This window comes from Lipotes vexillifer, unplaced genomic scaffold, assembly GCF_000442215.2.
Source record: "Lipotes vexillifer unplaced genomic scaffold, Lipotes_vexillifer_v1.1 scaffold12, whole genome shotgun sequence".
Taxonomy (NCBI): domain Eukaryota; kingdom Metazoa; phylum Chordata; class Mammalia; order Artiodactyla; family Lipotidae; genus Lipotes; species Lipotes vexillifer.
This window is the reverse complement of record NW_006796716.1, coordinates 2125128-2146280: the sequence shown is the minus strand read 5'-3', so window position 1 is coordinate 2146280 and position 21153 is coordinate 2125128. Positions and strand designations below refer to the sequence as shown.

At 46.5% G+C, this 21153-nt stretch overlaps 1 protein-coding gene and 1 pseudogene across 2 annotated transcripts; one reads left to right on the top strand and one right to left on the bottom strand.

Moving 5' to 3' along the window:
• Window positions 1–19398, bottom strand: BCL7B (BAF chromatin remodeling complex subunit BCL7B). Of its 2 annotated transcripts, XM_007468784.1 has the most exons (6): window positions 19160–19398; window positions 15813–15888; window positions 4342–4438; window positions 1995–2165; window positions 1326–1405; window positions 1–1080 (listed from the first exon to the last, which is right to left on the bottom strand). In XM_007468784.1, the coding sequence occupies exons 1-6, from the start codon at window positions 19249–19251 to the stop codon at window positions 988–990; spliced, it is 609 nt and encodes a 202-aa protein (XP_007468846.1). In that variant the 5' UTR covers window positions 19252–19398; the 3' UTR covers window positions 1–987. The 2 variants fall into 2 exon arrangements, with proteins under 2 accessions (XP_007468846.1, XP_007468847.1); XM_007468785.1 differs by lacking the exon at window positions 1995–2165.
• Window positions 5901–6418, top strand: LOC103079651 (glycine cleavage system H protein, mitochondrial pseudogene; annotated as a pseudogene).
• Window positions 19399–21153: the final 1755 nt, after the last annotated feature.

The window sequence follows — 21153 nt, the reverse complement described above, 5'->3', positions numbered from 1 at the left end:
GACATATTTCAAATAGTTTAATTTTAAAAATATTCTATTCGGTGCTAAAATATGTCTTCACTCACTGTTGCCCATTTCCATTTTCTTAAACTTTTTTGAAACAAAAAATAAAATCACGAGGTTCAATTAAACATGCAGATTTCAAAGAAAAGGGAACTTTCTAGAAAGTCTGAGCTTAAGGAGTACTGTGGGAATGGGTGCTGTTGTCAGAACCTCAAATTCTCGCTGGGGCAGAGTTTGCGGCAGGAGTGCTGGGGACCGTGGCGGGAGGCAGGGGATGCTGGAATGAAATGTCCAGGTGGAAACGACAAAAGCTGCGCGTGCGTGTGTGTGTGTGCGCGCGCGTGTGTTGGGGGAAGGGGATGGTTACAGTGGGGGACAAAGGACTGTCAGCAGCCAGAGAGCCCATGAGAGGCAGGATAACCTCAGGAATGGGCAGAAATGCCAGGATAGCAAGAAATCTATATGGACTTTTCCACCCTCTCATGGAGCAAAGTCCTTCCCTTGCCTCCGGAGTCTACTCAGGCATTCTCCAACAGCAGCCTACAGGGCTCCTAGCCCTATGCGAAAGTCCATGAATCTACAGTCTCCATTCAATTCAAGTAAGCCCTAGTCACTCTCTTCTCTAGAGGATGCCTTCCACATCTCTTTCCTCTTGTAGAAGCACCAGCAGCACAGTCCAGAGGTTCCGGAGCAGAGACTGCTACCTGGAGGTGACAGATGAACCCTGGAGCGGCCGATGCTCCAGCCTACTTGGGGTGCAAAAAGGACAGGAGTGCTCCTCTTCTCAGGATCAAGCAGACACAGGTGCCAGGGATGGGAAGATGACGTTACGACCCCCAGTCCTATGTCAGCCTTCCAGCCCAGAAGGCTCCTATGTGCAGGCTCTGGAGCCCAGTGCTTGCCCTTAGCCCAGCAGCACAGCACAGCCAGAACCAGAATGCAAGAGAGGCCTGGGGCCAGGAGGCGAAGGGTGCCAGGGTGGTGCTAGCTTTCTGACGCTGTCTGCGGCACTGCGGGCTGGTCCACACAGAAGCGTTTCAGGGGAGGCGCACCTGAGTCTTCCTCTTCCTCAGCAATCTAGAAGCAGCCAGAGCATGGAATCACAGGGCCATCCCTCTGAGCCAGACCTCCCCTTCCACCCTAATTACAACCCAGAAGTCCACCCTCGAGATAACCAAACCTCCTCCCCTACCTTATAACCTGGAGCCCAGCGTCCGTGCTGCCTTCCCAACTACAGCACAGCCCGTGCTATAGAGCCAGTGCACATTAACAGAGCCCTTACTTTTTTCTTAGAAGCTGGGAAACCCAAAGCACCTCCTTACCTGTGTCTCTAATGGAACTGGTTCCTCCTTCGTGAGGGTGGGAGGTTCATCAGCAACTTCTGAGGCGGGCAGGGAGGGCTCTGCAAAAGCAAGGTCGGCGTAGCTGCAGGGCCTCCTGAGGCAGGAGACTCCTGTGGGATCTCTGCCCCAAGCTGGGGGAGTGCTCCTGCGAGCTATATGGAGACGTCTTGGTGAAGGGGCAACACAGGCCGCAGAATCAATATACATTATAAGAAGAAATTCGCAGCATCTAGTGCAAAGAGCACGAGCTCTGAAGTTAGAAGGCATGAAATGCGACACACAGCTCCACAAGTTCCTAGCTGTGTGCTCAGGCCAAGCACCTGAGCTTTTCTAAGACTACTTCCTCCTCTGTAAAATGGAGATAACAGCTGCTATTTCTGGGGTTTTTGAGAGAATCATACCAGGCATCAGATACGGAAAGTGCCTTCCTTACAGAGAGCCTGGCGCTCAGTTGTGTTGCTGTTTTCTTTCTTCATTCTGTGAAAGGGGAAAATAAAACCATTCCCAAAATAGCCTCAAACAATTGACAAACGGCTCGAAGCTGCCAGCTCTGGGGCAACTTCTCTAACCTGTGACTCTGAAGAAGAGAAACAGCAAGAGCAAGAGCAAAGGCCCCTCCAAGGCACTCATCGGGGCCAACAGACTCACCCTCAAGGATCTCCTGGCCCAGCGTGGGGGGCTGGGAGTCATCTGTGCGGAAGTCGGAGGTGTGCGCTGGGCTCAGGGACTCGCTCTGCTGGGGGCTGGGGCTCGAGTTGGTGCTGCTGTCCACCTTGAGCTGATAGACATCAGACACGGAACTCTGGTTGCTGTTTTCATCTGAAAACCAAACATGACAAAGGCAACAGCTGAGGGTGGTCACTTTTGAGAGTAATTCAGTACAGAGCCAAGGGCCTGGTATCTCTGCAGACAGCATGGACACAGCCAGGCACACAATGATCACGGCTGTAAACAGCCCCTGAATCAAAGGCAGACATTCTCAGGGCTTCTGTGCACTGCAAATTACCAACAAGAGTCTAAATTGATTAATTTAAGCATGTTCTATTTTATGACACATATTCTAAGCACCACAAGATGCAGCCAGAATCTTTAAGTTTATGCAACATTTACATTTCAGGAAGGTCAAGATATGCTTATTAATCCCTTCTTTATTATCCACCAGTTATAGCTGGGACCTGGTATTTTCCCACTGTCCAGTGAAAGGAGGAACACATCTGTGCCTCTCAACCTTTCTCACAATACAAGAGGTGTAGAAAATGAGAGTCTGTCTGCTATTCTCGGCTGTCTGAAGGAGGGTGATAGTGTCTGGAGGTGGTCAGCTCGGGCCCTTGCACCTGCCTAGGCTCCATCTCACCGCCTCAAGGACCGTGGGATCCCACCTGGGAAGCGCTGTCTGAAGGCTTAAAGTCACCACCTAAGTTAAAAATACAGAGTCAGCAGGGCCTTCCTTTCCCTGACCTCCACCAAATCTGCCCCACCCACTGCCCTGACTCGGCCCGTGCCCATTCCTTCCTCTCCCGTGGCCTCAGCTCAGCCCTCATGCCCTCTCGCCTGGCCTCCAGCCACAGCTACCCAACTGCCCTTCCCGCAGTCTCAGGCACCCCCACTGGACCTCATACCACTGCCAGAGCGATCTTTCTAAACCCTTGTCGGTTCCCCACTGCCCACGAGATGGCCCCATCCCAACCTACAAACTCCCTTCTGATCTCCAGGCTCACCGCCTGCTGTTCTTCCCCATGCACCCTGGCTCCTGCCAAACTGGACTCTAACCTAAGAGCAGCTTCAAGTACCAGTGTCTGCTATGACATGCTCTTTCCGGTCTTCCTGCGAAGCCCCTAGACATGCCAACATTCAGCTCAGGCATCACCTCCTCCACAGAGCCTCGTGTCCCAGGCTCCCTTGGGTGGAAATGACCACCCTCTCTTTTATGCTCCTGCTGTTTCCTGTGCACACCTGCATTTACTATATTACACACCAGTCTCCCTCCATTACACTCTGCGCAGGCAGGCTCTGTGGCTTCCTGGTCCTTGAATCTCCAGTGCAGTACACAGTACCTGGCACATAGTAGGAGTTCATTATATGTTCAGTGAACGAAAAGGATGAGATAGTGCCCAGACTGAGGAAATGGAGCCTCCCATTGTCTCCCAGAGCTTTATGATGGAACATCTCACACAGCTAGAGAACATTTGCCTTGTATTCTCTTCCTGTACCACACTGACCTTGCAGGGGTTGGGGGAGAAGTGAGGAGGGGATACCTGGTCGCTCCCAGTCTAGTTCCAAAGAGAAAATTGTAAGCCCTTTCTAGTCTTTATCCTACAATGACCACCACCTTCTATACTAAAATGCAAGTAGCATTTTATCACAAAAGGAATAAAGCTCTGTCACTCTTCTGCTTCGGCAAATACTTTTCTTCTCCAAGTATCAGTTTTCTGAAATAGGGATGACGGTAATTGCCTGGTTTATATCACAGGCTAATGTAAAGATAAAAATGAGAAACTGAAGTGAAAGTGCTTCATAAACAGTAGCTGCCACACAGGTATTAAAGGTAATGTTATGAGTGTAGTGCTGACTCAGGCAGGACGTCTACCGAAGACTGGTTTAGGAGGCAGAGCTTGGGCTAAGGGTGGATGGGTAGATGCCCCGGCATGGGGGGGTCTCCTCTGAGGCACTCTCATCAAATACACAGTCTAAAGAAAAGAGCTTCTGATCCAGAAAATCGGGACCCACTATGGGGTCTGCCACCTACAAGTGATGTGACTTTAGCTATGTAACCTCACCTCTCTGAGCCTCAGTTTCCGTAACTGGAAAGTGAGGAGACTGTGGTCTCTCTTGCAGGGTTATTGTGAGGTTTAAATGAAAAGCCTTCCATAAAGTGCCCAGGAAGATACCAGCAAAACAGTAGGCACTGAAATGACACACAGACTATTCTTCTGATTATTAATGGGTCATCTAAATTTTCATTTTCCTGCAAGGAAGACATATGGATGCAACTCACCCTGGAATTCAAGAAGGAGAGAGGAATTGGCTGAGGCATCAGAGGGAAAGCCATTAGGTTCCCGGGCTGCTGAACTGTTCGATTTTGACTTTTCTTTCTAGAAAAGGAAAAAAAGAGGAATATGACAGAGCCAAGCAGAAGACTCACAGAGAGAGAGAAGGTGCTAAGACACCAGAGAGGTCTGGATTAGGAACAGGAGAAACAACAGCGGTTTCAGAATCCAGGACGCGAGGAATAACAGGATCCTGGACAAGGTGTCCCCAGGCCTCAGTGTCTCTGTCAGTAAAATGGACCCTTCCAGTGCTAATATCATGAATCGCAAGTGAGAGGCAGATACATGTCTTCCACTAGAGCTCCCTGTAGGACTCTTCTGCTTTCTGCCCTGATGAGAATGCTCTATCCAGTCCTTCCCTACATGCATGGGTGAGAAACACAAAATACCCATTTGAGAAAGATCCCTGTTTTAGTAGCACAGCAGGGAAGGAAAAAAAAGTGAAAGAAGAAAGGACCTCTGACTGGACAAAGGAAGGAGTCACTTTATATGTAATGCAAGCAGTGACAGGACAAGGGGCCCCTGCTAGCTCTATTCCTCACCAATCCACCACATCCACTCAAAATGATCTCCCATGTCCACCTTTGCCTTCAAGCAGGATGCAGGTTACACATGTGGGGGAACCACAGTGGGAAGGTAAGCACTAGCTTGCAACAAACAAGGAAATAATCCACAGGACAGGAAATCATCAATCCAAGCATTTGCAAATGAGAGCATCCCAACAGCCAAAAGTTCAAATCTGAATAATCTCAAGTTTACTAATTCATACTTTTTATACTTGCCTATTTATTGTACGTGCATTGTACTAGTAATACAACTTAGTGTTTCTTAATACTCTCAATACTAGCTCGGCAATAAATCAACTGTACACATACATGCAGTCCTTCCCTTCATTTTTTCATAGACAGACATAATTTTAATGTAATTACACTTTACCATTTTACTGCAGAGGCTACATAAACATGATTTTTACTAGCTGCACAATATTCCAGATATCATAATCACTTAATCACTACTCAACTAGTGGACATTTAGCTTTACCTGATTTAAGATTGTTTTTATTGCTAGTAGGGATAAACCCACAATGCTCAACTTTCACTTTTTCCTGGATTATGTGACTAAATTCACAAAAAAAATTCCTTCTAGATCAAAAAGTATAAACTAAACATATTTTTCTTAAAACATACTGTGGCTCACTCACTACTCTCTACAAGGAGGTTGGCAATATATTTGGAGTACGAGCGTCACGGCACCCATGCCAACATTTGGCTTCATCATTATTTTTTTCTGATCTCTCATTTATCTTTATTTTAATGATTCTGTGCTCACATAAAATATGCACTCACTATAAGAAATTCTGAAAATACAGAAAAAGAAATGAAAATCACCTGTGCAACCAGAGACAACCTATACAACATACATCTGTATGAAAATGGCTCATGATTCAGCATTATAACTTGCTCCCCCTCCCCCATTCACCATATTAAAAACATTTTTCTCTGCGAACATGGCGCTGCGAGTGGTGCGGAGCGTGCGGGCCGTGGTCTGCAGCCTGCGCGCCACCTCTGTGCCCAACACGCCCTGCCCACTGCGGCCCTGGGGACTGCGGGCGGGCGCCAACCGGGTGCTGCACACCGGACCCGCTCTGCTCTCGGGTTGTAAATTCACAGACAAACATGAATGGGTAACAACAGAAAATGATGTTGGAACAGTGGGAATCAGCAATTTTGCACAGGAAGCTTTGGGAGATGTTGTTTACTGTAGTCTGCCTAAAGTTGGGACAAAATTGAACAAACGAAGAATTTGGTGCTTTGGAAAGTGTGAAAGCTGCGAGTGAACTCCATTCTCCTCTATCAGGAGACGTAACAGAAAAGAATGAAGCTCTAGCAGAAAATCCAGGACTTGTCAACAAATCTTGTTATGAAGATGGTTGGCTGGTCAAGATGACATTCAGTAAGCCTTCAGAACTAGCTTCTAATGAGTGAGGAAGCATATGAGAAATACATAAAATCGATTGAGGAGTGAAAATGGAACCCCTAAATAAACTAGTTTGAAACAACTTAATCTAGCATAGCTGTCTTAAATTAGTGGTGGATAGATTTTTAAAAAGCAGCTTTTAGGGCTTCCCTGGTGGCGCAGTGGTTGAGAGTCCGCCTGCCGATGCAGGGGACACGGGTTCATGCCCTGGTCCGGGAAGATCCCACATGCCGCGGAGCGGCTGGGCCCGTGAGCCATGGCCGCTGAGCCTGCGCGTCTGGAGCCTGTGCTCCGCAACGGGAGAGGCCACAACAGTGAGAGGCTGGGGGACCGCCAAAAAAAAAAAAAAAAAAAAAAGGCAACTTTTAGCAAAAGAAACGACTTTCAACAATGTTGCCTGAAGAAAATACCCCTTAAGTTCCTCATGATTTCTGATAAACACTCTGCATCTTTTTCACAACACCCTATGATTTTTAGGCTAGTCTCCAGTTATAATACTCAGAATTCCTGAAATTATCTGTGGTAAAACTAGTTATAAAAATTATGTAGGGCTTCCCTGGTGGCGCAGTGGTTGGGAGTCCACCTGCCAATGCAGGGGACGCGGGTTTGAGCCCTGGTCTGGGAGGATCCCACATGCTGCAGAGTGGCTGGGCCCATGCACCACAACTGCTGAGCCTGTGCTCTGGAGCCCGTGTGCCACAGCTACTGAAGTCCATGTGCCTAGAGCCCGTGCTCCGCAACAAGAGAGGCCATCGCGGTGAGAGGCCCGTGCACTGCAACAAAGAGTAGCCCCTGCTCACCGCAACTAGAGAAAGCCCGTGCACAGCAACAAAAGACCCAACACAGCCTAAATAAATAAATAATAAAATAAATAAATTTATTTTTTTAAAAAAATTATGTAATTCAAGGATAACATTGTTATCTTAAACTTATATATATATATATATATATATATATAGTAACTTGCTTACAGCCATCCCTGGATTTAGGTCAAAAAACTCAATGAACTTGCCACTGGAAATAAATGGCAGTGGAAAAAAGTTTGTTAGTTGTATAGTGTCCAATTAAGAACATTACTATCTTAATTTTGCAATATACTGTGTTTGCTTGTGCTATTTTTATACAGTGAAGCAACAGCCTTGCAGGAAAATAAGAAACAGTTTAATAATAAAATAGGCAACTTCCCCCCCCCAAAAAATTTTTTTTTCTATGCCATTGAATAATCTTCTATACCATCTTTTATAATGGTTACAAAGCTTTACAATATACAGGTGCACAATAACTTAAGGAATTCTCTACAATAAGATCTTCATTTTGCTTGCAATTTTTAAATACCACGAACAATAATATTGTGATGCTCAACACTATAGATGTACCTTGTACACATCATGATTATGTCCTGAGGATAAATTTCTAGAGATAAAACTTCTAGATCAAAGGCATAAATATTCTGAAAGCTTCTTCCCCCTCAGCTTTACTGAGGTATAACTGACAAATAAAATTGTAAGATAGTTAAAGCGTACCCTGGGTTAATTTGATATACATATACACTGTGAAAGGATTCCCACCATCTGGTTAATTAAGCTTTTAAGTATACATATATGATCAACTTCACCTGTAGAAAGTTTGTCCCAATTTACTCTCCCATCAGCAGTGCCCCACTCCCTTATATCCTTCACATTTTTTTCTTTACCAATTTGGTCATTTTCTATTTTTCCTAACCTAACTGGTCTATGCTAGTACCTTAGAAGATGGCATACTATCATGGACCACTGGAAGGTAGATAAACCGATGGACCTCAGGGCCCAGCTCAGAAACCAACACAAACACGGTAAGAAGCCCTTCGGAGAGACAAAAGGAACTGAGTCCTGGGCAGGAGAACTTGAAACAGGAAAGGGCCAGGGTCTTATATGTGAGAAATGGGAGGGGGTTGCTGGCAGTGTCCTTCCCCCACATGTACACACTACCCAAGAGATCTAGTGGCCTGACCTTTGGCCCTTATGGGTATTGGCATCACCAGAGCCAGGGTTAGATGAAAAACAAAGGGTGACTTCAGAGCCCCCCTAACTTTCACCCACCAGCTCCTTGGGCTGGACAAAGACGGCTGCTCCCAGATAAAGGCAGCACATGGAAGACTGGTACTAGGGAGTTCCCTGGGAGGCAGGGGAAGATGAGAGAGGGGGAAAGGGAAAGGCTGAACCCTGAGGCTAATCCCATCCCCTAAATCCATTTAGAGGAGGGAACACAAAGCCTTGGTTACACGGTTACACATTTCTAGCCAATGCAGCTCAGAGTCAAAAGGAATAAAAGATGAGTGCACAGAAAAAATAACCAGACACGGGAGGAAAGCAAGCACCATGAAAGACAATAAACAGAACAAGCTATACCAGAAGAAGCAGACTAGTGGGACAGAAGAATTGAAATAAAACATAGCAAATCTCCTCAGAAAGATAAGGATGACACTGGAAAGTTGTTTTGAACAACCAACAACAAAGGAAATTTGGTATGAATAATAAACTCGTTCAAAACAAAAATTAAGTGAATGAGGGAATTCCCTGGCAATCCAGTGGTTAGGACTCTGCGCTTCCACTGCCTGAGGCCCAGGTTTGATCCCTGGGAAGGGAATTAAGATCCCACAAGCCAGCTGCGCAGCTTGGAAAAAAAGAAAAAACAATTAAGTGAACGAGTTTATTAGCAGAAATAGAGCTGAAGAAAAGATTAATGAGCAAAAACTGGGTTGAGGGGCTTCCCTGGTGGCACAGGGGTTGAGAATCTCTGCCTGCCAATGCAGGGGACACGGGTTCAAGCCCTGGTCTGGGAAGATCCCACATGCCGCGGAGCAACTAGCCCCGAGAGCCACAATTACTGAGCCTGCGCATCTGGAGCCTGTGCTCCGCAACGAGAGGCCGCGATAGTGAGAGGCGCACGCACTGCAATGAGGAGTGGCTCCCCACTAGCCACAACAAGAGAAAGCCCTGGCACAGAAACGAAGAGCCAACACAGCCATAAATAAATACATAGATTAAAAAAAAAAAAAACAAAACTGGGTTGAGAAGTCAGAATATATGAGGACAAAATAAAGAGATGAAACAAACCAGAAGTTAATAAATGAAGCTAAATGTCCACATTATAGGATATTCTTACAGAAGTTCCAGGTCAAACAGAAGAAATTCTAAAAGTTTCCAGGAATATAAAAAAATCACCTACAAAGAAATCAAGAATTAGACTGACATCAGATTTCTCAACAGAAAACCAGAAGCACAACAATTGAGTAATAGTTTCAAAATGTTGAAAGAAAATAAATTTTTTTTTTTTTTTTTTGCAGTATGCGGGCCTGTCACTGCTGTGGCCTCTCCCGTTGTGGAGCACAGGCTCCGGACGCACAGGCTCAGCAGCCATGGCTCACGGGCCTAGCCGCTCCGCGGCATGTAGGATCTTCCTGGACCGGGGCACGAACCCGTGTCCCCTGCCCAGAAAATAATTTTTAACCTAGAATTTCATATACAGGTAAAATGATCAATTAAACATGAAAGTAAATCAAAGATATTTGCAGAAAGTTTTCTCCACACAAGCCCTCTTTGGCAAAACTCTTGAAGGGTGTATTCCAGCAAGAAAAGAAATGAATCTAAGAGAAAGCAATAATAAATAGGTACAAAGGGTTAGTAAATAATTAGTAATGTTTACTTTGTCTAATTAAGCAATGACTAAAACAACAAATGTCTGTAAAAACAGAAATATCTGAACAGAATATCTGACCTGAAATTCCACTGAAAACTAAGGAGAGGGCAGGAACGAAAGTGGGGGTAGAGACCAGGGGTGGTTAAAAATGTGTTCAGGGGCTTCCCTGGTGGCACAGTGGTTGAGAGTCCACCTGCTGATGCAGGGGACATGGGTTCGTGCCCTGGTCCGGGAAGATCCCACATGCCACAGAGCAGCTGGGCCCATGAGCCATGGCCGCTGAGCCTGCGTGTCCGGAGCCTGTGCTCCGCAACGGGAGAGGCCACAGCAGTGAGAGGCCTGCGTACCGCAAAAAAAAAAAAAGAAAAAATGTGTTCAGGCTCAGAGGGGAAACACAGATTTTGATAAGCTTTATATGCTGATACAGAAAAATAGTAAGTATAAGTCTTATTAGGTTAGAGACAGCCAATAAAAAAATTAAAAATAAAATGTGGAACTTTCAAATCAGAAGAAAATTTGTCTAGTCATCATGAGGTGAAGAGAAAAAACAAAGTGTATCATGGCAGAAATCCTTGTCCATATAAGTAGAGTGTTTAGATGGTGACAATTTCATGGCCTTTCCGGACCCTAAATGTGCCACGGCTACTTTGAACACACATAGTTAGTATACATGTCCTGAGGAGACTTCTAGGAAACTCCTTAAATTCATGAAAATACCATTTGCCCATCCTTCCACTCTCTTGCTGCCTTGAACTTGAATGTGTTGAATGATGGCTGGAGCTCAAATTTGGATACAAGGTCAAACATGAAGCAGAGGAAAATGGGCAACTGTTTAATGCGTATAGAGTTTACCTCTGCACGATGAAGAGTTCTGGAGATGGATTACACAACAAAGTGAATGCATTTGACACTACTGAACAGTACACTTAAAAAACGGTTAAGATGGTAAATTTTATGATATCTGTATTTTACCACAATAGAAATAAAGGAAAATGAATAGAACCATTACTCTCTTAAATATAAATTATTAAAAAAAAAAAAAAAGGTAGGACTTCCCTGGTGACGCAGTGGTTAAGAATCTACCTGCCAATGCAGGGGACACAGGTTCAAGCCCTGGTCTGGGAAAATCCCACATGCCGCGAAGCAACTAACCCCAAGCGCCGCAACTACTGAAGCCCGTGGGCCTAGAGCCCATGCTCTGCAACAAGAGAAGCCACCGCAGTGAGAAGCCCGACACCACAACGAAGAGTAGCCCCCTCTCTCCACAACTAGAGAAAGCCCACGCACAGCAATGAAGACCTAACGCAGCCAAAAATAAATAAATAAATTTATTAAAAAAAAAAAAGGAACAGGGGCTTCCCGGGTGGCGCAGTGGTTAAGAATCTGCCTGCTAATGCAGGGGACACGGGTTCAAGCCCTGGTCTGGGAAGACCCCACATGCCACGGAGCAGCTAAGCCCGTGCGCCACAACTACTGAGGCCCGCACGCCTAGAGCCCGTGCTCCGCAACAAGAGAAGACAGCATAATGGGAAGCCTGTGCACCAAAACGAAGAGTAGCCCCTGCTTACCACAACTAGAGAAAGCCTGTGTGCAGCAACAAAGACACAACACAGCCACAAACAAACAAACAAATAAATTAATTAATTAAAAAAAAAAGGAACAGAAAGGTTGCAAGAAACCTGGGTCCCTGGGGACTCTCAGAGTGGAAGTGCCACACCAGTCCTAGACTGCATATTTCTGTTCCTCTAAGAATAAAATAAAACTTTTTTAAACCATTACTACTCTGAGTTTTCTGTCACCCACAGCTAAACCTAATCCCAATATGCCCAATAAGCAGAAAAATGTAAAACGGGGAAAAACAGAATTACAAGACATACCAGGGAAATACAAATCAAAAGAAGACACGGTATCTTCTAGGATATCTAGAATATCAGTCAAAGAAGCCATGCAAATCAGAAAAGTAAAGAGGAAACCCAATACAAGAATAAGAAATCAGAGGGGAATTTCCTGGCAGTCCAATGGTTAGGACTCTGTGCTTTCACTGCCGAGGGTCTGGGTTAAATCTCTGGTTGGGGAACTAAGATCCCGCAAGCCTCAGGGCAAAAAAAAAAGAAATCAGAAATGCGGAAATCTAAACGAATAAAAAGTAAATCTGAAGAGATAAAATTGTCAACCTCCCTAGTGTTCAGAGAAATGCAAAATAAACAAAGAGATACCACTTTACCGTCTATCAGATTGGCAGGATTTAGGAATTAGGAGTTAGATAATACCAGATGTTGCTGTAGATGTGGGAAACAGGAGCCCTGCAGCACAACTGGGGAAGTGTACTAACTATCCGGGTGCAGCTATTCGGGAGAGAGATCTGACAGCCAGCATCTAGTAAAAACAATCATGTATGTACAGCCAGTAACAGAGAAATCTCACTCCTGGGCATCTAATCCAGAGAAAACCTCCCACAAGTCCTCAAGGACAATGGTTTAAGGGATGTCCACCAGAGTCATCTGTGCTACCAAAAACAGCTGGAGGCAACACACACAAACAGACCCATATTCGGACACTTGAAATATGACAAAGTTGGTTTTACAGAGCAGGAGGAAAACAGTCTTTTCAAGTGGTGGGACAAATGCATACCCACATGGAAAAAAATGAAATTGGGCCCCTACTTCAAAATACACGAAAATCAACTCCAGGTGTGTTATAAATGGGAACAGGGTAACAAGACTGTAGAAGATTATATGCAAGAATACCTTTGTGACCTCAAAGAAGGAACAGATTTAAGACATTTAAAAGCACTAATTATAGGGTTTCCCTGGTGGCGCAGTGGTTGAGCGTCCGCCTGCCGATGCCGGGGACACGGGTTCGTGCCCCAGTCTGGGAAGATCCCACAGGCCGCAGAGCGGCTGGGCCCGTGAGCCATGGCCGCTGAGCCTGCGCATCCGGAGCCTGTGCTCCACGTACAGCAAAAAAAAAAAAAAAAAAGTTTAAAAGCACTAATTATAAAGTAAAAGATTATTTTGTCTACATTAAAATTTAAAACTTCTGTTACTCAGGACTTCCCTGGTGGCACAGTGGTTAAGAATCCGCCTGCCATTGCAGGGGGCACAGGTTCGATCCCTGGTCAAGGCAGATCCCACATGCGGCGGAGCAACTAAGCCCATGCACCACAACTACTGGGCCTGCGCTCTAGAGCCTGCGAGCCACAAATACTGAGCCCATGCGCCTACAGCCCGCGCTCTGCAACAAGGGAAGCCACCACAAGGAGAAGCCCGCGCACCACAACAAAGAGTAGCCCCTGCTCACAGCAATGAAGACCCAAGGCAGCCAAAAATCAAATTAAAAAACAAAAACAAAAAACTTCAGTTACTCAAGCCTGCATAAACAGAGTGTAAAGACAAGCCATGGAATGGAAAAAGGTACAGATAGTATTTAATCAATAAAGAGTATGTGTCCACAACACAGAGAATCCCTACAAGTCCTAAGAAAAAGACCACAGCCAAACAGACTTAAATAGGAACTTCTTACAAGAGGAAATCCAAAAGGATGCTGAAAAGGTTCTCCATCTCATTAGTAATTACATCATTAATCACCGAATTAAAACCACAATGAGATATCTTAATACATTAAGTCTAACTATACCAACTGTTGATGAGGATTTGGAGCAGTGAGAACTCATATTGCTGTTAAGAATATATACTGGTACAATCACTTTGGAAACTAGTTTGGTATTCGCTAGTGTAGGTCAAAATACACATATCCTAAGACTTAGCTATTCTACTCCTAGGAATATATCCTAGGAAAACCCATGCACGTGTTGACCCATATACTGAATAAGAATGTCACAGGAACATTGTTCCTATTATCCCAAACGGGGAACAACCCAAATATTCATCTACAGGAGAATCAGAAAGATAAATTATGGTACAGTCCTATAATAAAACTCCATACAGGGACTTCCCTGGTGGTCCAGTGGCAAAGAATCCGCCTTACAATGCAGGGGACATGGGTTCGATCCCTGGTCAGGGAACTAAGATCCCACATACCACGGGGCAATTAAGCCCGCATGCCACAACTGCTGAGCTCACGCACCTCAACTAGAGCACGTGAGCCACAACAAGAGAAGAGAAAATCCACGGGCCACAACTAGAGAGAAGCCCGCACGCCGCAACGAAAGGTCCTGCATGCCTCAACGAACATCCCGCGTGCCGCAACTAAGACCCGATGTAGCCAAAAATAAAAATTAAATTAAATTTAAAAACAAAAACAAAAAAACCTCCATACAGCAATGAAAATGAACAAACAGCTCCAAATACAACATGGATGATTTTACAAACATAACACTAGGCAAAAAAAGCAAGACATACAAAAATAGATACTTCATGATGCTGCTTATATAAAGTAAAAAATGTTTACAAATGACTAAAGAAGTGATCGTAAAAGCAGAAGTAGGAGAGTGATCTCCTCTAGAGGGGAGGGAGGGGGATGCTGGGAAGAGTTACAGAGCCTTCTGGGGGAGCTGGCAATGTCTATTTTTTGACCTAGGTGGTTTTTACAAGGGTATTAGCTTTATATTTTTTCACTATATACTACATATGTTTTAGATACTTTTCTGTACATTTTATATTTCAGATCTTTTCAAAACAATCAGGAAAAAAAGAGTTGGAGAAATCTGGGTGTTTATCACTCAGGGAATGTATAGATAAATGTGGTCACTGCACGTAAGAGAATACAATGCAAGAGTAATGATAATAATTTTACTTATAATTACAGAAACATGCAGAGTCCTCAAAAACAAAAAGAGAATAGAGTTTTATAGCACAATGCTATATATAGATGGAAATTTTTTTAAAATACAAATATGAAACGCTATGTATTTTTCAAGAATATACAGGTGTCCAGAACTTCCCTGGTGGCGCAGTAGTTAAGAATACGCCTGCCAACACAGGCGACACGGGTTCCATCCCTGGTCTGGGAAGATCCCACATGCCACGGAGCAAATGGGCCTGTGTGCCACAACTACTGGGCCTGCGCTCTGGAGCCCACGAGCCACGGCTGTTGAACCCGCGCACCACAGCTACTAAAGCCCACTCACCCTAGAGCCCGCACACCACAACTACTGAAGCCTGCACACCTAGAGCCCATGCTCCACAACAGGAGAAGTCACCGCAGTGAGAAGCCCGCGCACCGCAACGAAGAGTAGCCCCCACTCACCACAACTAGAGAAAGCCCGTGCGTAGCAACGAAGACCCAATGCAGACAAAAATTTTAAAAAAAAGAATATACAGGTGTCCAAATAAACCCATGGAAGAGGAATTAGAAAGGCGTATATACATATTAAACACATGATGTAATAAACTACAGTGGGCAGCAGGAGTGCACAAACTTTTTCCTACAGGGCCAGATAATATCTTGGGCTTTGCAGGCCATTAGGTGTTATGGCAATTACTCAGCTCTGCCATTACAACTCAAAAGCAGCCACAAATAAGGAAACAAACAGGCATAGGTGTGTTCAAATAAACTATATTGAATCACAAGGAGCAGGCCTGGGCTGTAGTTTGTCAAGCCCTGGAAAAGAGGAATGGGTTAAGGAAAGGGAATAAAGGGGGGGAAATAATAAAATAAGAGGCTTTGCGTGGACCAATGACAGGATGCCTTGAAGTATTTTCAACTCAATTCTGGGAAGATACATTCCATTATAATTAAGAGGCAATCAAAGAAAGAAAGAAGACGTTACCTTTTTGTTGTTTCGATTTTCTTCCACACTTACCTCCTTGTTGTCTGTCACGGGAACCCACTTAAATATCCTAAGGGACGTGTCACCCACAGTCACCCACTTTTTCTCCCTAAAACAAAGACACTTCTTAGAACTGATAAACAATAAAATAGATTTTCTGATCATAACTGTGCTTTCCCACTTCTCAGCAGATCATTCCTTCAATCTTAAGTGCTTTCTAAACTTCCTCTCCATCAAATCATACCTTACCTTTCAGGACAAAATCATCCCTTCCAGAAACACTTTGCTATCAAATGCCTTTGGCTCTGAACCCTCTACTTGCCACCTTTGCTCAGGTACAGTGTACCAAAACCTTTTGTTCCTCACAGCCTGCAGCAGTACAGAGTATCAGCACATTTTCAAACTCAGGTATCTATCTGGCATAAACTTCTTTATTTCCCCAAAATTAATTCAATTCCACTGATATTTATAAAGTCCTAATATACAAGGCCCAATAGGAGATAAAGGATATATAAGATAGGGTCCCTCTCTTGGGAACTCATAGCAATGAAAAGATAAGTCAAGAAATCATTGTAACACGTGAAGGTGGCAAGGAAGGCTGAAAGAGTAAGACCAGGATATCCCACGGAAGGCAGAACTCCTATGACTCCTGTGGAACTCTGGATTGAAACACGATGCTATTTAAAAATAATCACAGGAGCAGGACAGGATGCTTCCAACTAACAGACCTGAGCCTCACACTGGCTTCTGGAAGAGGTGAAGGCCAAGCCGCCATGGAAAGACTGCTTTAAGGTTTCATTTTACAAGAGGTTACTTTTGAGATGAGCCTTAAAAAATGAGTAGTTGTTCTCCCCACCCCGCACATACCTGGGGAGGGAAAGGCAAGTGACATTGTTGAATAAGGGTGTAGATTATGAACGGCCAGAGTTGGGGAGTCTGGAGTATGACTTCTGCAAGTTTCGCATCCCAATTTGAGGACAAAAAAGCAAAAAAAGTAACTGCTGTTACTGCTGCTATTGATGATGCTATTCAGCAAATGGTAACATCACAGAAATGTAGAGACTATGATGTAACAGAAAGAAGAATGAACTAAAGACTTAGGAAACTGGAATTAATTCCTGGACAAGCCACTCATTTATTCCTCATTTACTCAAAAATATTTAATATTCAAGACCCTATGCTAAGTCTTGGGCACACAGGGAACAAGATGCACAGTCCTGACCCTCACAGACCCGAAATTCCAACTGGAAAAAGACATCACACAACTCATCTCACAGTTAGAAACCTAATCACTAGGTTTAACCATATCAAACTCCCGCTTCTGCTGGTTAAAAAGGCAAACACAGGCGATATCTTATGGTTCGACCTAATACAATTGTGGAAAGTTCCAGCAGGGGACCTGATTTAGACTGGGGATCTTGAAAGGTGTACTTGAGGAAGCAACTGGAGAGCAGAACTAGGAGTTAACTAGGCAAGGGGAAGGAGAGGGTAGAGGAAGGACACCAGGTAGCAGAAACAGAAGTGTGGCCCCAACTGAAAGATGGCCAGCATCCTGGGAAAGAGGGCAGTTTGAACCAGTCTGGTGGGGCAAGAAGGATCATCTTTGGTCTTTATCCTAAGAGCAAGAAGAGATCAATGAAGCATTATTTCCTAAGCAGAGGAGTGCTAGAAGATTCACCCTTGAGAAAAATACAGTGTGATGAATGGACTGCGGAATGAGCCAGTCCTGAAGCAGGCAGATCATAGGGAAGTTGGTACAAGAGTTCTGGGTGAGAGAATATGCTCATCTGCCCTAGGCTGCAGGTGGAGGACGGAGATGGCCCAAAGAGAAAGGTATGCCCATTTTTAGGTTTCCCAAAAAAACCTAGAAGGATGAGATTTGGAGGGGAAAAATCATTAATTTTTTTTTTTTTTTTTTTTTGCGGTACGCGGGCCTCTCACTGTTGTGGCCTCTCCCGCTGCGCACAGGCTCTGGATGCGCAGGCTCAGCGGCCATGGCTCACGGGCCCAGCCGCTCCGCGGCATGTGGGATCTTCCCGGACCGGGGCGCGAACCCGTGTCCCCTGCACCAGCAGGCGGACTCTCAACCACTGCGCCACCAGGGAAGCCCCAATCATTAATTATTTAACTAGTATTTATGAGTCCAACTATATATGAAGCCCTTATTGATAGTTAAGGAACTTGATCTTGTAGAGAAATGGACAAATAAACACGAAAATAAAGTCCAAGGTAATGACCCTAAAGGGAGTGGAGGGACTTCCCTGGTGGCGCAGTGGTTAAGAATCCGCCTGCCAATGCAGGGTACATGGGTTCAAGCCCTGGTGGGGGAAGATCCCACATGCCACGAGCAACTAAGCCCATGGGCCACAACTACTAAAGCCGGCGCGCCTAGAGCCCGTGAGCCACAAGAGAAGCCACCGCAATGAGAAGCCCACGCACCCCAATGAGAAGCCCACGCACCGCAAGGAAGAGTAGCCCCCGCTTGCTGCAACTAGAGAAAAGCCCCCGCGCAGCAACGAAGACCCAACACAGCCAAAAATAAATAAATTTAAAAAAAAATAATAAAGGGCGAAGGGCAGGAGAACTTGGAGAAGGCTTCCTGGAGGGAGCTAACACCTACCCGGACTTTAAAATTATTAGTAGTAATCAGCTAGAGAAAAGTACTCAAGAAGTTGGCGCGAACAGTTGGCTGTGAAAATTGAAGGTGATAACGCATCAGTTTCTGGTACAAAATAGGCGGTCAACCGGCGCCTGCAACGAACGCGACAGGAGCCGTTTCCAAACGGAGGGTAGATCCTGACTTCTCTACTAACAGCTCCCAGGCCATCAAGAGAAAATGCCTACCCAGCTCGCTCGTGTGGGTCCGTATTAGGCGAAACACAGGGCTTTTAATTCCAATAACCACTTGGTCCCGCGGCATGTAGGTTTGCCGAGAAGCTCTCACCTAACTTAGACGACTTCATACGTAGAGCGCTCAGTCTGGCCAACGGGAAATTCTCAGAGATTGTTAGCTATTATACGGGACAGGTCAGAACGCAAAAGGCTCCCGAGACAGGCGGGAGCGGGGACGAGGCCCGCGGGAGGACCGGCGTGCGAACCAGGCCCCATAGACCGAGGGCCGCCAAACGCCCGCAGCTCCCCCGGGCGCCGGGCTGCCCTAGGGCAGGTGGGCGGACCCGCGGGCCGGGCGACCCGCTGATTGGTTGCGGCTGGCGCGCCCTCTGACCTCACGCCGACGCGAGCGGCACCCTCCTCCCGCCTTCTCCGCTCCCCCTTCCCCCAAGCGCCCGCCGGTCGGCTCCCACCCCACCCGCCAGTTCTCCGCCGCTCTGGGCCTGGGCCGGCGTCCCCCTCCAGCACCCTCGGCCCTGGCCCCTCACCATTTCCGCACTTTCTCGATGGCCGCCATCACCTTCTTGATGTCATCCTTGGCCCGGCTGCGGGTCTCGGCCCGGACAGACCGGCCCGACATGGCGGCAGCGGGAGCGGCGGGGGCCAGGGCACTGCTCCCAAGGCACCGGGAATCGCGCGCCTCACGCGCCGCCGCCCGCCCAGCGCAAACAGCGTCACCGCGGCCGTCGCCCCCTCCGTGCGCGCGTGCGCGAGGAAGCGCGCGCACCCGCCCTCCCCATGGGGCTCGAGGCATCAGCGCGCCTGCGCGCCCAGTCTCAGGTGCCCCACCCCGGGTGTCCTACCCAGCGTGCCCCACCCTGGGCGTCCCCGAGTCCAGTGAGCTTCCAAGCAGGCCAGGGTAAGCGGGCGAGCTGGTGGCACGTGCTGTGTGCAGGGTGTGGTGGGAGGCTCTTTCCCAGGGGAGCATCTTAATCCTCTGGACAGGGCTGCCGCCATAACGTATGTTTTATGGACTTGACCCTAACGTTACTGAGGGTCTGCACCATCCTGTCCTGCTGCCGCTCCTGTCTGGGGCCCTAGCTCCCCAGATAACACCATTGTGCTCAAACTACAGAGAATTTCACACCTTTAGTATGCCTTCCAACGTTTGCACACATCTGTTCCCCACCTGGAATTCTGTCCCTTCACCTAATGACCACTTACTCTTCCAACATCCCGTTTGAACTACAAGTCTTACCCTGATATCCTGGGGTGCCACTTAGTGCATCCTTGACACTACATCAGCAGTCCCCAACCTTTTTGGCACCAGGGACTGGTTTCATAGAAGACAATTTTTCCGGGGCGGGGGCGGGGGTGGGGGTTGATGGTTCAGGCGGTAATGCGAGCGATGGGGAGCGGCAGATGAAGCTTCACCCACTCGCCCGCCCTGCTCACCTCCTGCTGTGCAGCACAGTTCCTAACAGGCAGAGGACCAGTACTGGTCCATGGCCCGGTGTTTGGGGACCCCTGCTCTACATTACTGTCTCATTTAATTCAGCAGTTGGTGATTATATTATGCCTGTGTTGTGCAAAACTCCATGCTCAGTGCTGAGGACAAAATCTGGGGTTTTGCTTTCAAAGAGCTTCCAGTTTAGTAGAACACGCAGACCAGAAAACAGGCATTTAAAATGTCATTTTAGGGGACTGCCCTGGTGGCGCAGTGGTTAAGAATCCGCCTGCCAACGCAGGGGACACGGGTTCCAGCCCTAGTCTGGGAAGATCCCACATGCCCTGGAGCAACTAAGCCCATGCGCCACAACTACTGAGCCCAGCCCGCGTGCCACAACTACTGAAGCCCGCGCGCCTAAAGCCCGTGCTCTGCAACAAGAGAAGCTACCACAATCAGAAGTCCATGCACCCAAACGAAGAGTAGCCCCTGCTCGCCGCGACTAGAGAAAGCCCACACTCAGCAACGAAGACCCAACGCAGCCAAAATAAATAAATAGAAATAAATTTTTAAAAATAATAATAAAAATAAAATGCCATTTTATAAACGCTAGGCTAAGAGAGGTATTGTACAAGGTGCTATGACAACCCTAATCTAGATGAGGGGTGACTAGAGGCATCTGGGGAAAAATGACCTTGAAGTTGAACTTTGAGAATACAGTAGGTGCAATTGCTCTAAGTCCTGTGTCCACAGACACTGTAGATGCTCAGTAGATGTTTGGGTAAATGTTCAATCTTCAGCGCAGCTCCCTAGTCTTCCCCCAGCAGCCTAGGCATTTATTGATTCTTGCAGTATGCAGAGAGGGTCCTGCAGCAACCGCCTCAGGAAACATAAAGGAAGCAGGTGACAGTTTGCATTGCTTGGTGGCAGCTACTTCTTTCAGCTCCAGAGGAGCTTCCTTCTTTGTGCCCAGAGAAATGTCTAGCTGACCCTGAACTTGACATAGCCTCTATAACTGTTCGCCCTTTCATAATCCACCAACTTCATGGCTCCATATGCATTTGAGGAGTGGAAGAGCTGAACTAGCACCTGGAG